The sequence below is a fragment of the Cyanistes caeruleus genome, chromosome 2 (genome assembly GCF_971803275.1).
Source record: "Cyanistes caeruleus chromosome 2, bCyaCae1.hap1.1, whole genome shotgun sequence".
In the NCBI taxonomy this organism is placed as follows: Eukaryota; Metazoa; Chordata; class Aves; order Passeriformes; family Paridae; genus Cyanistes; species Cyanistes caeruleus.
The window spans coordinates 2,833,739-2,851,547 of NC_141702.1; the positions used below are offsets into that span (position 1 = coordinate 2,833,739).

Below are 17,809 nucleotides of genomic sequence, written 5' to 3' on the forward strand. Positions count from 1 at the left end.
TTTTTAAATCAGCAGCACAACAAGTGGTTATTTATTTGTACTCAGGTCTATTTAACAGCTCTTCATTACAAGAATGGCCCAGAGTTTGAGGAGCAACTCATCCATTACAGCTCCTGCTCCCAGTGTTTTCCACAAAGAGCAGATAACGACTTCTCAAACATTTTGAAAGAGTTCTCAGAAAATAATTCCCTCTTTTCTCACCTCTTCCAGGAACTCCTGAACTGCCCCTGTGATTGTCACACCAGCAACACAACCTCTTTGGGATCCCAGAATGGTTTGGGTGGGAAGGGACCTTAAAGATCTTCCAGTCCCATCCCCTGCCATGTGCAGGGACACCTTCCACTATCCCAGCTTGCTCCAAGCCCTGTCCAACCTGGCCTTGGACACTTCCAGGGATCCAGGGGCAGCCACAGCTTCTCTGGGCACCCTGTGCCAGGGCCTGCCCACCCTCCCAGGGAACAATTCCTTCCCAATATCCCATCCATCCCTGCCCTCTGGCAGTGGGAAGCCATTCCCTGTGTCCTGTCCCTCCATCCCTTGTCCCCAGTCCCTCTCCAGCTCTCCTGGAGCCCCTTTAGGCCCTGGAAGGGACTCTGAGCTCTCCCTGGATCCTTCTCTGGTCCAGATGAGCACCCCCAGCTCTCCCAGCCTGGCTCCAGAGCAGAGGGGCTCCAGCCCTTGGAACATCTCTGTGGATTCCTCTGGGCTCTCTCCAGCAGCTCCAAATCCTTCTGCTGTTGGAGCCCAGGGCTGGAGGCAGCTCTGCAGGTGGGGTCTCACCCGAGGGGGGCAGAGGGACAGAATCCTCCCTCCCCTGGTGGTCACAGAACCCTTTTGAAACCTTTCCTAGGAACTGAACTTCTCCCAGGTTGCTGTCAGATATTCCCATTCCCTTCAGAGGGGCAGCACAGGTGTCTCAGGGGATGTGCTGGGATCTCATTCCTCCCCTTTGCTGCTCCTGCCTCTCCTGTTCCTCAGCAGTGGTTCCATGCTGGAATTTGCCCGGCAGCCCTCTGGAGCAGGATGGGAGGAGGAGCAGGAGCAGCCGGGCTGTTACCTGGAGATTCAGCTCATTCCCTTTCATTCCTGGCTCCAAGGCTGACTTGGGTGACCTTCAGCTCTTCCTGCCCATTGTCCTCACTCATGAAAAAGGGAGATAGTTTATCTTATCTTCTAAGGGGCTTTGAAATCCATGGATATATGGATTTTTCTGGGACTGAATGTTGGAGGAAAGCACAGGCAGGAAGGGCAACTCAGAAGTTGTGTTTTATCTCCTGGAGTCGTAGAGAATTTTAGCTGATACATTTTGGTATTTATACATCGAAATTATTTTATTCAGCTGAAGAGGAACTATAGATCTGAATAGTTTGCTTAATTTTAATAAATTTTTTAAAGTTCAGATTCCTCTCAGGTCCTGTACGATGAAGTAGATGCTCCAGTGTGTCATATAAAATCTTCTTTGGGCACCTTATAATTGCCCACATTTTGCAATATTTAATATTACAAACTACATACCACGTCTGCTCGCCAAAGTGCTCTGTATATTTAACTTAAACATTATTTTTAATTGAAATAAGGTTTCAGACAGATCTTTACAGCTCTGCAGGATGTGACTTTCTGGCTTCATTCATTCCTTACATATGGATTGAAAATCCACTAAGTTCATTCGATTTACTTTTAATTTCTAATCAAGGTACTGATGAAGTATCTGGCCCTGAAGCTTTTGTAATTTTAATATTAAATATAATAAAAATGTAATAGCAAAGGTAATATTAGTTTTAATATTAAAATGTAGATGGACCGTACCATGTTGCCTCCTTCACTGACAACCTTCTATGAAGATTGGGATTTAAAAATCGTTTTCATACAGAAATATTCTAAAAACATTTTGAACTAGTTCTCAGATGAAGGCTTTTATTCCCCCTAGAAGTATTTAAAATATTTTTTTTTTGAAATCTGAGTTGAATGGAGCAGCATTTCAGTGCTACAAGCCAAGGCAAATCGAATTTCATTGTAAAATTCCTCCATTTACAGAACCAAAACAATAATAAAAATTAAAAAAAAAAAAAATACTCTCGGCAGGGGGTGAAAAAAAAAATCCCAAAGCCAGAAATTTCTGCTTTTGCAAGGATAGCGTTGGTGGTGCCATTCCCTTTGAAATAATTCCTCCCTAATTGGTATCCCAATGTAATGGGTAAGTGAACATATTTCACAGCAGCAGCTGTTGGATGTTCAATGACTGGAAAATACGGCGCTGGTGAAGTGTGTGGAGTGCTCATCCCATCAGGAGGAGTAAGTTAATCATACACAATTCACTGAGCACTGGAGCTGCATTTGCAGAGCAGGGGCTGCCTTTTAATTGTCGCGGGCCCTTTTTCAATATCTTGCAGGATCTTTTGTCTCAGCCGTAGCAGTTTTGGTTGCATCCCTAAAACTGTCAGTCTTCCTTATTTTTGCAAGGGCCTAACAATTCCTCCTTCACAATGCAGCTTAAATTGGACCAGATGCTGCATCAATAGAGCAGTCTGCCCATCTCAGAGGCATTAAGCCCAAAATTATTTAGAAAATTGAAGCCTTTAACATACTCTGGATTAATGTGATTAAGCAGAGCTTGCTTTAATTCATAGCCATCTATTCCTTTATTAATAGCCATTTCATCAACAGGAGCAGCACATATGGGGACAAGATGACTGAAAGTTAAATTGATTGCTGGAAGCCTGGAAGAAAAGCATTTAATGTTTCAATAATAACTGATGTAAGACTTCACTGCGGGGCATTTTGGATAGATTCAGACCAGATTATAAGCACAGTATTTATTAGTATCTTTTAATTTTTATTATAAGCTTGCTAAATGCAAGTTGGTGGGCTTTATTTTGTATTATTTTTATTTTTAATCCCATCTTTAAGTCTGCATTTGATGTACAAGATTTTTAAAGGAGAGTCTTTCATGTGCCTGATAACAGCTGGGCCAGGCCATAGCGGAGCTGGGACTTCTGGAAGGCTTAAAAAGAGATAAAATATAAGAGAGAATAATTTGTTGTGATTATTTGCACACATCCATTTCTGATCCTAGAACAATTCCAGGTGCTGAATGAGTGTGTGAGGCTGTTTTATGTTTTATAATTCAGGGGAGCCATCCCTCACACACGTAAACCCTGTTTGTGGGGAGGGTTCACGTTTGTCCTGGCTTATTTCCCAACTCAGGAGTTACATCAGTGCAAATTTATACATGGAATAATTAAAAAAAAAAAAAATAAATCATTGAATAGAATGACAGAATCACAGAATCCCACAACGGTTTGGGAAGGAATGGACCTTAAAGCTCATCTCATTCCATCCTCTGCCAAGGCCAGGGACACCTCCCACTGTCCCAGACTGCTCCAAGCCCTGTCCAGCCTTGCCTTGGACACTGTGTGTTGGGAGAGAGGCATTTACAGGATGATCCATTACCATGGAGTGACTATTCCAACAACTGACAATTGAAGGGATCTAATCCCAGTGCCTGGGAATATTGAAAAAAACTAATCCCAGTACCTGGGACAGCTCCCAGTGCTGTGTATTTGCAAGTCAAGTCAGTCCTAAATTCTGCTAAAGGTAATTAAGATGCCAAAGTTTCTGGGTATGTTCAGACTGGTCTGATTCACCTAAAATAAATCTCTGATTTAAAATGGAGAACAAGGAGAAGGAGCTGTGGTTTGTGGCCATAATTAGAATGGAGTAGGATCCTGAAAATCAGGGTTGCCAGTCTTTATTCTAAGCTCTCATGGGAAGCAGGACTATCTGCAATGCTCACCAGGCCAATTCAGGAACAGCTCTGGGGTGGAGGGAGCAGAAAGGCTGCACTGCAGGACTGTCCTGGTGATTGAGGCTCCCCAAATGTCCTGATGAGCCTTCCACGCTGTGGGATATGGCCACTGTCATTTGCTGGGCTGTCGATCCCTGATGAGGAAGGAAGATGTGGAGCTGGCTGGAATGAATCCAGAGGAGGCCATGGAGATGTTCCAAGGGCTGGAGCCCCTCTGCTCTGGAACCAGGCTGGGAGAGCTGGGGGTGCTCAGCTGGAGAAGAGAAGGATCCAGGGAGAGCTCAGAGCCCCTTGCAGGGCCTAAAGGGGCTCCAGGAGAGCTGGAGAGGGACTGGGGACAAGGGATGGAGGGACAGGACACAGGGAATGGCTTCCCAGTGCCAGAGGGCAGGGATGGATGGGATATTGGGCAGGAATTGTTCCCTGTGAGGGTGGGGAGGCCCTGGCACAGGGTGCCCAGAGAAGCTGTGGCTGTCCCTGGATCCCTGGAAGTGTCCAAGGCCAGGCTGGACAGGGCTTGGATCAACCTGGGATGGTGGGAGGTGCTCCAGCCTATGGCAGGGGGTTTGGAACAAGATAATCTTTATTCTCCCTTCCCACCCAAACCCTTCTGTGACTCCATGATATCCTAAAAGAAATAATGTCAAGCATTTCTCCTGCAGTGTTATAAAACTGTATTTTATTCCAGGTGGGATTTATGTAACCTCAGCTTTTGGCCACAGGATCTTCCAGTGCAGCAAAACCAGAGCTCATTTGAATATGAGAAAAAAAAATCTCCAGGGAATGGCATCTGTGAGAAAGGAAGTTTGTGCCCCTCCTTTTGCCAGAGTTGTTGTTCCTAAATTCCAACAGTTCTCCAAGTATTAGGGATGTACAAATTCATAAATGAAAGCACAGCAAACCACATTATTTACGTATTAATTCCCTGAGTCTTGGGTTTTTTAAATAAGTTAACAATAGTTTTTTTTGGTTTTTTTTCATTGTCCTTTCAATACTCTTGGGCATCCAAATTGGTCATTCTTTTTTGGATGAATAAATGTCAAGAAATACTAGTTTCACTTGAATTGAGAATCCCTTCTTTGCTTTGTTGAAATGATCCCCTTTAAATGGCAATATAAAAAGGATACAAGTGACCTATAGTTGAAAACTCTTGATTTGGGGCTTGTTGAACAGAAATAATGGATAATCAAATGCAGTGAATGTTCATTAGGCTTAAACTGGAGGCAAATGGTTTTACTGGTCTAATGTGAATGATGATATTTACATTTTAGCAAAAGGAAAAAAAGCAAAAATACTTTTTGTTTTGCGTGGGTAGCACTGCACTGTTTACTGGAATTAATTCTAATTAATTGTATTAGTGGCTGAAATAAAGGCTGCTTTTACTGGCTTATCCCAGCATAATTAATCATGGTAATAATTCATTTTACGTGACTTCTTGAGGTTGAGCTTTGGTGGAGCCATTCATTAAAATTGAGAATTAATAATGTCTGAAAGGTTGGCCACAAAAAAAAAAAAAGGAGAAATATCTGTAAAGGTTTATTAAAGGCCAATGATTGATCTACTCCTCTTTGTTTTTTAAACCTGGTCTCAGACCTGGGTCGTGCAGCTGTAGAAGTCTCTCAGCTGGTGTTTGATCTGGTTCTGTGGTTAATGGGCTTTGTGGAGTGTAATTTTCACAAGTCCTTAAGAAAATTCTTCTCATCACTAAGTGGGGGTTTGTCCTCAGATCCTCAGAATGAGGAATTCCTCTCTCCACAATCAGAAATGGGATATTCTAGAATAGGGCCTCTGATGATGCTGGGCATGGAGCAAAATTCTTCTCCCTGCAGGGACCTTTGTAAGAGTGGTTGGGAAAAATAAAGTTACAATCAAGGAGCTGAGGCGAAAATGAATTCTCAGGATGATTTTCTGTCTCCAAAATCTTTTGATTAACAGAGTTTTCAGGGGTTTAAATACCTTTTTATCAACCAGACAACCAATTTTGTCACCTTCTGTGATTTGAACTCTCCTTTGTTGCTCTTTGCAGACATTTGTACCATGCACCCAAGACTGAAAATTCCTGATTTCCCAGTTTCTGACCTTACTTCAATTTTTAATATCTCTATTAAAATTTTAAATATCTCTACTGGGCAAATTTTTAGCCCCCTCCTTCAGTAACCTTGCAGGAATATCACTTGAAGAGGTGCAATGGCTGTAATTTATAATTAAAAAAAGGAGCAGGATTTCTAAAGGTCTTTGAAGGAAAGTACAGTAAATGAAATGATTAAATATAATTTTAATTAATTATATGTCTTATAGCTGTTCTGGATATATATAAATTGTCAAAATTTTACCTTTTGAATCTCTTTAATAGTTTCTGCTAAAGACTTTTTCAGAAAATTGTTGCTTGGGCACTTTTAGAACTTTCTAGAATTCGTTTATTAATTTTGGTAGACTTGGAAGTATTTGTCTAGTGTGAATCAATTCTGAATTTTCATCCCAGCTCCCTTTTTACTCACTGAGTGTCTGTTTGTCATCATAAACTGTGCTCTGTTACTTTCTCTTTGCATTTTGATGCTGTCTGGTGCAACCAGGTTGTCTCTACTGCTTTTTGCAGATTTGTTTTGGGGAAATTAGGAGGGAAACAATGATCCCAATCTTATTTATGTATATAATAGAACTATAATATAATATATAATATTATATATTATATATAATAATATAATAGTCAGAATACTTTAATGAAAATCAGCTATTAAGGAGAAGCTTTCAGAGCACAAATACAATAATTTATCCCTCTTTTTTTTTGGTCATTCTGGTCTGTAGTTCTCAGGCATTAAGATCTGCACATTTTTTTTTTTTCCTAAGCTCTTTGGTGGTTTCCAGCTTCAGAAAGAGTCAGAATTGTCACATTTGAGAAACCAAACCTTTTATTCAGAGATCTCCTCCGAGTAGTAATCTCTTACTTGATTCACTCTAGAGAGACAAGGAGAAAACCACAATTTTTGTAATTCTAGTAGAAAATAATAAACATTAGAATATCTTACGCTCATGTCTTGTTTTTTGAATTCCAGGTTAGTTAATATTTTCCAAATCTCCAGCTTGCTATTAATAGATGTTCCCAGGTATATTTACCTCCATTATCCCTTTTCAAAGCTCTTCTCAGTGCATGACATATTCCCCACATTCCTATTATTCTTTGCTTTCCGTTACACCCATTTATTTAAGGATATTCTTTGTGTTGCGTAACAGTGGCACAGAGGCTTTGCAGATAAAAGCTGTAAACTTTTAAGGAAAAAAAAAATCAATCATATTTTCTGTTATATTTCCATTAAAACATTTCCCTTTATAGATTGAAGCTGGGTTACTAAATCCAGGCATTTTCTTTATGTATTTATTATTAACTTTTAAATCTAAGCTTTTTCTGTACCAGCAGCAGACAGATGCCCAGTATCGCTTTGGTTTGGGACATTACACCCATTTTTGGGAATAAATCATCTCTTCAAATTCTTTTCTGAATATTTAGGTCTTCTGTTCCTGCTGTGTCCTATCATTCCCTTTCCAGCCAAAGGGAATTACTGTTTTCCATTTGCCTTCTTCAGAGCAAATCACAACTGAAGCAAATGGGTAAAAATATTTGGGCTATTGAGGAAGGCTTAGATGGGATATTGGGGAGGAATTGTTCCCTGTGAGGGTGCTGAGGCCTTGGCACAGCTTTCCTGGAGAAGCTGTGGCTGCCCCTGGGTCCCTGGAAGTGTCCAAGGCCAGGTTGGATGGGGCTTGGAGCAACCTGGGATAGTGGAAGGTACTTGAGGGTTTTTTTTAGAGGAAATGCAATTTATTGGAATGTAAAGTCTCCATCCATCAGATGTGTCAGTTAAGAGTTAAATTTAGGCTTTAAAGGAGAATTTTTTTTGATGTGAGAATATGGATTTTTTTTTTTCTATTCCCAACTCCATAGCTAAAATATTTCAACTCTACTACATAAAAATGATACAGAACTTGTAGTTGGGTCAGAGTCTTCCTCATCAACCATGATGAAAAAAGATAACTCAAAAGTCCCAACTCTTAGCACAGATGAGTTTGGCATAGAAAAGCTTCATTAAAGCCAAATGAACAAAGGAAAAAGGGAAAATTCACTCATATATTCCCAGCCTTTAAGGCTGGTAAGGGCTCCCTGCATTACTTAATTTGACATTTTTATATTGTAGATCATTATGTTTCATCGCGTTACTGTTTTATCAAGACCTATCACTTTTTCCTTTAAGTTTAGCTGATATTTGACTGAAGTGTCTCCCCCAGAAGGAAATGTGATTTGATTTGAAAATGAAGAGGTGCTTTTCAGGACATGGGTTTAGAGGAGAAGCCCAAGATCCAGTGGTGCTCCTGAGCATGGACCATTTTCCATGTCTAAGAGCCATTTTCCATTTGGAACACCTTGGTTTTCATCCCTTCCACTGACTCTTGATCTGCCTTTCCATTGCTTTCTCAAAGGTCCCTTCTGAGTCCCCTTCCTGAGGCCATGTTCATCTTCTTGAGATGCAAACCTCCAGGGGTTTCTTTTGGAAAGGGTAAATTCACCCAGCACTTGGTGGCTGTCGCTGAAACGACTTTTCAGGATTTCTTAGTGCCAGGGTTGATCTCACCAGAGCTGTTCCTACAACCCCTTTTCTCTTTGACATCCCAGTTCAGGCCTTATTTCCTTTTGCTGCAGTATGGCAATGAAATTGCATGTTTATTTCCACCCTTGCCTCAAAGGTTGTTCCCCGTTTTCAGGTACCGTGTGTGTCACTTTTTCCCTTCAGCAGAGACTTTACCTCTGACTTCTCTAACACATTTTTGATTGAGCGACCCCAGTGCAGCAAAAAATGGCTTTGTAAGGCCATCCCATCAGCTCCTCATCCGAGTTATCCAAAGAATTTATAAACTGAGACTTTATATTTCTTGCAAATTCCTGATGAAGGGCTTTAAGAGCAACAGGCTCTGTAGCAGTCCCTGCAGAGGACAGATAAAAATGCTGCCATTCAAGCCTTGTTCCCTTTGGACAATTTTTTTTTTTTTTAAAGATGTCATTTAGACAATTCTTAATCCACTTAACACATGCACTATCGATATGGGGGAGTGTTAATTTTTTAATCAGTCATGAAGTAATAAGTCAAATGCATTAATAAAGCCTAAGTTCCATCCATGCTATTACATCCCACATTTATTACAGTCAGACTTGTAATTCCATGGGAGGATGAAATGGAGTTTGGCTGACAAGACCTGTATTCCATAGGAACATGTTGTTAATTATAAGCCCATCTTTGACATTTTTCCTTCACTTGGCTGAAATTAAACCAGAGTATCTTTTCTAGGAGCACATTCCAACTGGGAACAGCATCTGGTCCACAGGACCAGGCCAGAGGGAGTCTGAAATAATCCCCTTTTAAGGGTTTTTAGTGTGGACATTCAGCCTATGAAAACACAACCTATAATAAGTACAGTGAACAAAGAAAGTTTTGCCATCTCCTTTTTTACCTACAGGTTTATATAATTTATTTTTCCCCTTTTATTGGCTGTTCAGTGTACAGCCATTTTACAAATAAAAAGGGTTTATAGCAGTGGTCTAGCTTCCAGATATTCTGTTCAGCTAAACCAATCAATACTCTGTTTATCAAACCCATTTTGCTGCTAAAGAGCAGACAAGATTTCAGAAAACAGTGAAAATTTTTACAGCTCTGACACAGAAATTTTAAATACTTGCTAATAAGAAACAGGTTCATTTAGTACTTTCATTTGGCAGATTTTTTGAAAAAAAACCAATGTTTTTTGTGAAAACTGCCAATCTTTTAAAATTTTGTTCAAGTAGTTTACTGAAAAATATGAGAATTTCTGTGAAAAAAAAAAAACAATAACAGCATGTTCTACCCCATTTTTACTGGCAATTTTATTCTCCCAGTTTTGTTTTCAAGGGGTAAAAAATGAAGTGATTCTAGAAGGCACCAGAAATAGCAGTTCATTGTTTTATCAGCAAATTTTCTTATCTTTATGAATTTTCACTTACTGGGTGATTCACTTGTCCTCTAATAAACCAAATAAATGAAGTTTAATAACATTTTCTCTTCAGAGGCACCACACTGTAGCTGCTGTACGAGCTATTTTCTGTAGGTATTAGAAAATACTTGATTTTCTTTGATCCAGGCAGAAGTTTCTGGAAGTTTCTAGAATTTATGGACAATTTATTTTGATTTAGAACTGCAGGATTGGCTGGACCATAGTGATAAATTGGCTTCTTACTGGAGAGGATTGACATGTTTTGATAAAACTGGATAAAAAAGAGTGTGGATCACACTGAGAAGTTAAAGAATGATATTTTCTAAAGCAGAAATTCACAGTGGTTAATAAACCAAGCATTATCTCCTATTTCAGTGCTGGTAAAGTCATTAAAGTGATTTAAAATACAAAGAAGTAGGTAAAATAAGTTAGTCACATATTAGTGACAGTGTAGGAGTACAAAATAAGGGTGTGTTCCATGAAATTCTCTCACTGTTGGGCAGGAATTCAAATAAAAATATTTAAATGGACCCTTCTTAAAAATCTATGAATCTGGAATTATTTCCATTCTTTTCATCCTCATTGATTTGAAGGTAAGAATGTAAAGGGAAGGGGACACCCAAAATGTGAGCTCTCAGTATTTTAGTGCTGAACCTTTGGTTTGTTTATTTAACAAATAGGAAGGTGCTGGAAATTTTTGGTAGCAATAACCACGACTTAATAAAAATTCCCAGGTTGGGTTGGAGAAAGAGATGCTCAAAAGGCCTCCCCATCACAGTTTTTTGGTAGTATTTTGCATTTTTATTTGGGCCGTGACTTTGAATAACAGAGTTTGGTTTAACTCCCAAGTGAGTGCTGAAGTTTGCTTGAATTTCTTCACATTCCACATTGGCATCGTGGCCCTGGCACAGGGTTCCCAGAGAAGCTGTGGCTGCCCCATGATCCCTGGAAGTGTCCAAAGCCAGGCTGGACGGGGCTTGGAGGAACCCGGGATAGTGGAAGGTGTCCCTGCCCATGGCAGGGGGTGGGACTGGAAGATCTTTAAGGTCCCTTCCCACCCAAACCATTCTGGGATCCCAAAGAGGTTGTGTTGCTGGTGTGACAAGCACAGGGGCAGTTCAGGAGTTCCTGGAAGAGGTGAGAAAAGAGGGAATTATTTTCTGAGAGCTCTTTCAAAATGTGTGAGAAGTCATTATCTTCTCTTTATGGAAAACACTGGGAGCAGGAGCTGTAATGGATGAGTTGCTCCTCAAACTCTGGGCCATTTTTGTAATGAAGAGCTGATAAATAGACCTGAGTACAAATAAGTGGAACAAAATGATCTTTGTGCTCCCTTCCAACCCAAACTATTGTGGGACTCTGTGACTTACTGGAGGCAGGACCTTATTTCTGAAAAGAGCCAGGTCCTTTTTCCCGTTTTCCAGAATCGAGGCAGGAGGGAGTAGTTTTGGAATTTTTTCATTGCAGAATTTAGTTCACCTGAAGCAGGGCCAGGTGGAGGTGAAACCCACGTGGATGCTGGGAGACTCCCAGGTGAGCAGCTCTCCAGCCAGCCCTAGGAAGCTGCTCCACTTTGCCGGAGATAATTAAACGCTCCCTGGATCCAGCCAGTTAAAAAGAATGAGTTCTCTTCCCTAATCCCTCGGCTTGGGCACTCACCTGGGACATGATTAAGAAGGTGAGAGTCTAAATGCTCTTAGGAAGAAAATGAATTGAAAAGGTGTCACTCAGACGTCTTTTTCTCCTGCTCTTTGCGGGGACGTTTTTTGCCAGGGTTGGAATCCCCACTGAATGAGCTCGCTAGAGTTAATCCTCCGGGAGCGGCCGTGTTTTCTAAGTGGGAAATGGATCCAGGATAAACAGACAATCTGCTCTTGGCACTCAGCCCTCCCTGCCTCGGTGTAATAAAGTCTTCCCATCTGCAGGGAGGTTCTTCGATGGTTAAAGCCCTTCCAGAGCTGAAGGAACTGAGCTGCAGCACTGGAAATCTGATAATGGCTCTGATAAAGAAAGGGTCTCTGTTTGCACAGTGAATGGCGCATGGAATTATATTTATAATTACATAAATTATTTAAAAAACGTGATCCAGACATTGAGGGTTCTAGAAATGTTCATACTCGTTCAAACTTTTGCTGTGGGATATTAAAGATCCGATAATTAAAAGCAGTGGGTGAACTGAGGACACTGTGACTCTCTGACAAGATAAAGGGACATTTCAGGAGGAATTCTGAAGGAGGCACTAAGGTGAAGAGCTGGATGTCACTGAGAGAATCACATCTCCCACTGATCATTTGAAATCCTTGCAGCTCCTCGGTGTCAGGCTGTTAAATTCATCATTAAAGACATGTGGGCTTTTGGAGAACAAGTGGGTTTATTGTTTCTCTGATTACTGCCTCTTCATTTTAAGAACTCTTATAAAAAAAAGTTTGATTAGAAATATTTCAATTATTTTTTTCGCCGTACAGGGGAGTAGTTAGCTGGGTTGATGCTGTGTTCTTTTGGCGTTGGATTTGCCAAGTGTGTGAGACACAAACAAAATGGGATTATTCTGTTTTCATAGTCAGACTCAAGCCTAATGCAAAAAGTCACCAATGTCAAGATTGTTATTAGGAATAGCCACAGCAGAAAGAAAATCCACTGTATTGTGGAAAGGCTTTGAGGAAAATGAGAGGTGAATCTGGTAGGGCCAGCAGCATTACTTCCTTTCTTTTCCCCTGAGGGTGAATATTGATTTTAAATCTATTCTAACAGTCTCTTAGCCACACATCTGAGGATATTTTTCATGAGGTCAGACTATAGTTCTCAGAGGAGCACCATTATTTCCTTATTGTGGGAAAAAAAGGAGGCTGATCCTTTGAACTTCTGGATTAGCAGGAGCAGGCAGTGTTGACAAGGTGTAATTGCTGCTTCAGTCAGGAGGAAAGGTAAAGCCTCTGTTGTTTTTAAGTTCTTTGGGAAACTTTGCTGTGATCTAAACCTGTTCATTTTAGACAGGTAATTTGCTCCTGCGTGATAAAAACCTTTCATAAGATTCATGTTGGCTTAAAAAAAATAAAAATACTGAAGTCAGAAGCCACTCTTTAATCTCATTTTAGTTGTACAATCACACACAGAATCACAGAATCACTGGAAGAGACCTTCAAGATCATCGAGTCTGACCCAGCCCTAACACCTCACCTAGACCACGGCACTGAATGCCACATCCAGTCTTTTATTAAACACATCCAGGGATGGTGACTCCACCACCTCCCCGGGCAAACCATTCCAGTACTTTATCACCCATTCCATAAAAAACTTTTTTCTAACTTCCAACCTATACTTCCCTTGGCGCAGCTCAAGGCTACGTCCTCTTGTTCTGTCAGCTGCTGCCTGGAGAAAGAGACTGACCCCACCTGACCACAGCCACCTTTCAGGGAGCTGTGGAGCGTGATAAGGACACCTCTGAGTCTCCTTTTCTCCAGGCTGAACACCCCCAGCTCCCTCAGCCGTTCCTCACAGGGTTTGTGTTCCCAGCCCCTCACCAGCCTCGTTGCCTCCTCTGGATGCGCTCAGGTGTCTCAACATCCTTCCCAAACTGAGGGGCCAGAACTGGACACAGAACTCCAGGTGTGGCCTCACCAGTGCTGAGCTCAGGTGAAGAGATGTGTCACCCCCGTTTGCCACACAAACTGCAGTGCCACGCCCTCAGAGATGTGCCACGCCCCTGTTTACCCATGAACGGCAGTGCCACACCCTCAGAGACATGTCCCACCTGTTTGCCACGCCAACTGCAGTGCCATACCCTCAGAGACATGCCACACCCCTGTTTGCCTGAGAACTGCTGCCCAAACTGCAGTGCCATGCCCTCAGAGACATGTCCCTCCCGTTTGCCATGCAAATTTTAGTGCCACACCTTCAGAGACGTGCCAGCCCGTTTGCCACACAAACTGCAGTGCCACGCCCTCAGAGACATGCCACACCCCTGTTTATGCATGAACTGCTGCTCAAACTGCACTGCCACACCTTCAGAGACGTGCCACGCCCGTTTAGCCATGAACTGCTGCCCAAACTGCAGTGCCACGCCCTAGAGACATGCCACACCCCTGTTTAGCCATGAACTGCTGCAAAAACTGCAGTGCCACACCTTCAGAGATGTGCCACGCCCCTGATTACCATGCAGACCGCAGTGTCACGCCCTCAGAGATGTGCCACACCCCTGTTTACCCATGAACTGCTGCCCAAACTGCGGTGCCACGCCCTAGAGACGTGCCACGCCCATTTGCCTGCTCCTGTTCATCATGTTCCCTTGACCTTCTTTTAATCACCCTGCCACTCGCCAGAGGAAAGCCCCATCCTGCACTTGCATGGCTAATGAGAGCAGTGTTGGCTTGGGAGAGCTGGACACACCACTGCTCGTGCTCTCTCCTTTTTTTCCTCAAGCTACAACAAAAGTCCCAGTCTGGGCTCCACCAAGTTCATTATTTTTGCTGATGGACCACGTTAAACCACGAAATCTGAAATGAATTCCATCCCTGGCCTAAGGAGGCCGTCAGTTCTTGCTGAAGACCATTTCACTTCATTTTTAAGGCAATTATCTCTAACTTGTATTTTTATTCTGCTGAATGGATGATCCTTCCCGCTTCCCACAATCTGAATTTGGCTGCAGGTAATGCGATGCCTACCTGGACTGTAAAAGGCAGAGAGGAATTGGGTCACAGCTGGGGACATCCTGCAGGACAGGGGGACCTGGCTTCACTCCAGCTCACAGGAAATCTGGATATTCTCTTTTCACTGAGCAGACTTTTGTTACATTGAAATAGGGATTTTTGATTTTTGATTTTATCAAATCTAGACTACAGGTATCCCAGATGTGTCCTCCTTCACTCCTCTGCATTCCAGACTAAATTTTAATTCCAGTCTTTCAAATCCCTTTTATCAGCTGGCCCAGCCCTCTGTGCCTCGTTTAGGTTTTGCTTCAGGTGCCCCATTAACTGATAAAATCCTGTCAGACTTTGCCCCATCATGGCTCTTTAATATTTCCCAGCATCCTTTTCATTCCTCTCAATTTTTAAAAATTCAAATTTCTCCTCATGTCTCTGCTGAACCCTCCTCAGTTACTCACAGAATCTGATTTTTCTTGTTTAGAGCAATCATTTTCTTGATTCAGGAGCCATCACTGGGCCAGATTCAGCCTGTGTGGAATTCCTTGATTCTGTTGAGATCAGTGAAATAAATCTGCAGTTTGTGTTGGTGTAAATTAAATAAAAACCTCCCTTGTTTGATCAACAAGCTTAATATGTCCATACCAAAAGGCAAATCCAGTTCATTTTTTAGATATTTGCTTCTTATGATTTAATTGAAGGATGGGATTTTTTCCCCATTCATGAATAGGTAATGACAACAAAAATGTCTAATTTTTAAATTACAAAATATAAAACATATATAAAAATAAAATGCACTTTTTGCAGTGGACTCTCACCTGAAAGTCAGAGTACTCATCACTATTAATTTAAATTTAAGTGAATTATGTGGCCAGATTCTTCAGAAGTTGGATGTCTCAATAATATTCTGAGTTATAAACACAAGAGAAATGAAAAAAATTCTTTCCAAAGTGTAACTGAAAATTAGGAATAATTTTTTTTTAAGTGTTGTAATTCCTGCTAATCTTCCTTGTATTTCTGCTGTCATGAAATTTAAAGTTCAGCCAGGCTTTCTTTGACACTTTTGAGCCTATCAGATATTGTGAAACAGTTTGGAATTATTTGTGTGCTCTTGTGTAAAAACACCCTTGGCATTTGTTTTTATCATCATCAATGTTATTGATATTTTACAATAATGATAATTATTTAATAATTCATTATATTACCCACATCTCCATGGGAACAAAACCCAGTCAAGACAACTTAGACCTAAAAGCTTTCATATTTTAATGCTCTATTTAGAATATTTAAAATATTTTGCTAGTTTTCAGTCATATATTTGTTAGAAATATTAATTTTTTTCTCCTTTAAGTTAACAAACTGCTGTAATAACATCACTGTCTTCTCGTCTCTCTGCATAGTTTATTTCACTATGGCCCTGTCTGAACAAACAGATTTAGTAGAGTTGACATAAATATAAAATATTGTGCAAAAAAGCTCAGGTATAAATGGTGCTGAATCAAAGTGTTTTTCAGAAAACGTGAAACAAAACCAAAGGACTGTGCTTGGAATCGCAGAGACAAAACCCTGAGCGCGCCCTGGCTAATTGTCACTGCTAAAATCTGATTTTATTTTGAATTTGCAGGCAGAACTGGGCACACCGAGGCCGTCCGGGTGGTGTTTGAGCCACAAAACATCAGCTTTGAGCAACTGCTCAAGGTCTTCTGGGAGAATCATGACCCGACACAAGGTAGAGTGATGAGCGAGCCAGTATTTAATTATCTTACTAATTACAGCTGGGATAATTAGTGTTTGAGCTGCATGGAAGAGATGAACCTTGAAATCACACTGGAGCTCGGGAATATGATTGCAGACATTTATTGACAGAGAAAGAGAGGGTGAGGGAGAATGGGAGCACAGAAGCTCTGAGTGCCCCTCCTCCCTTACAGCTGCCTGGGCTGGGAAAATTCCCACAGAGTGGCACGGGAGACAATGGAAAAATCTCTTCAACTTTGATTATGACAATTTATTCTGTAATTTCTTTTGTCTCTTCAATTAGAGTATATTTCTTTGCATCTTCAAAATTTCTATAATCTTATTTTATTTTACTTTACCTTATTTTTGAAATTTTATTTTATTTTGCTTTTTTTATTTTGGTTTCTCAAATTTTATTATTTTATTCAATTCTATTTTATTTCTTTCTTTTCTTTTCTTTTCTTTTCTTTTCTTTTCTTTTCTTTTCTTTTCTTTTCTTTTCTTTTCTTTTCTTTTCTTTTCTTTTCTTTTCTTTTCTTTTCTTTTCTCTTCTCTTCTCTTCTCTTCTCTTCTCTTCTCTTCTCTTCTCTTCTCTTCTCTTCTCTTCTCTTCTCTTCTCTTCTCTTCTCTTCTCTTCTCTTCTCTTCTCTTCTCTTCTCTTCTCTTCTCTTCTCTTCTCTTCTCTATTTTATTTTAATTTAATTTTACTTCACTTTATTTTATTTTACTTTATTTTATTTCATTTCTAGCCAGGCCCTTTATCCTTCATCACAACCTGGGATTTGGCGTTTTTCAATGGTACTGAGCATATTTTGTGATTAGAAAAAGGGAGCAAACAGGGTTAGAGATGTTGTGCAGAGGCAGCAGTGGATCATTCTACCTCTCTGCCTTATCCAAACCTTTGGATTTAATTTATCCTTCTTGGCAGAGGTTTTGTGCTGACACGACCCACATCTGTGCAAACAGAAATGAGAAACTGTGTGCAGAAAACATTTTGCATGTTTATAGAGTTCCAATAAACCCCATCCCTTCTCCCATTTCCCAGAAACGCTGCACACAAGGAACTCATTTCAATATTTGAACAACCATCGTAATTATGCCACTTGTTACCGCATCTGGGAACAAAAAATTTGCAGATGATACCTCCAAAATGTGATGCCATCCTGGGAAACAGAAACTCAAAGAGGGATCCAGGGACTATTGTGGATAAGTGTCTTCCACTGAGCCCAAAGTGGTTATTGCAACTTCTGCCTGTATGGAAGGGGCTTGAGTCAGGAATTTTCTGTCTGCAGGGCCAGGAAATCAGAACATGTTGTGCAGTTCCCCTGTTGCCATCCCAGGGATCTATGGAAATATTGCTGGGGATTGCTGAAGATGAACAGAAAAAGGATATAGAGCCCAGAAAACTGCCCCAGTGCTGGGAATAGACACATTAAAGAGAGAGAACTCCATGTCGGGGGGTGTTGGGTTGGATATCAGGGAAAATGTTCTTGTTTTTAGAGGATGGCTGGGCACTGGAACAGCTGGGAATGGGCTCAGCTCTGAGGCTGCCAGAACTCCAGGAGCATTTGGACAATGCTCTCAGGGACAGGGTGGGATTGTTGGGGTGTCCTGG

General features: G+C 41.0%; 1 protein-coding gene across 3 annotated transcripts in view; it reads left to right on the forward strand.

The window, feature by feature from the left end:
* The window catches only part of MSRA (methionine sulfoxide reductase A), a 238,834-nt gene that overhangs the window by 125,342 nt on the left and 95,683 nt on the right, over positions 1–17,809 (forward strand). For all 3 annotated transcript variants that reach the window (XM_086875419.1, XM_086875420.1, XM_086875421.1), the window contains exon 4: positions 16,085–16,189. In XM_086875419.1, the coding sequence (XP_086731545.1) occupies positions 16,085–16,189 (105 nt within the window). The remainder of the gene's footprint in view (positions 1–16,084; positions 16,190–17,809) is intronic.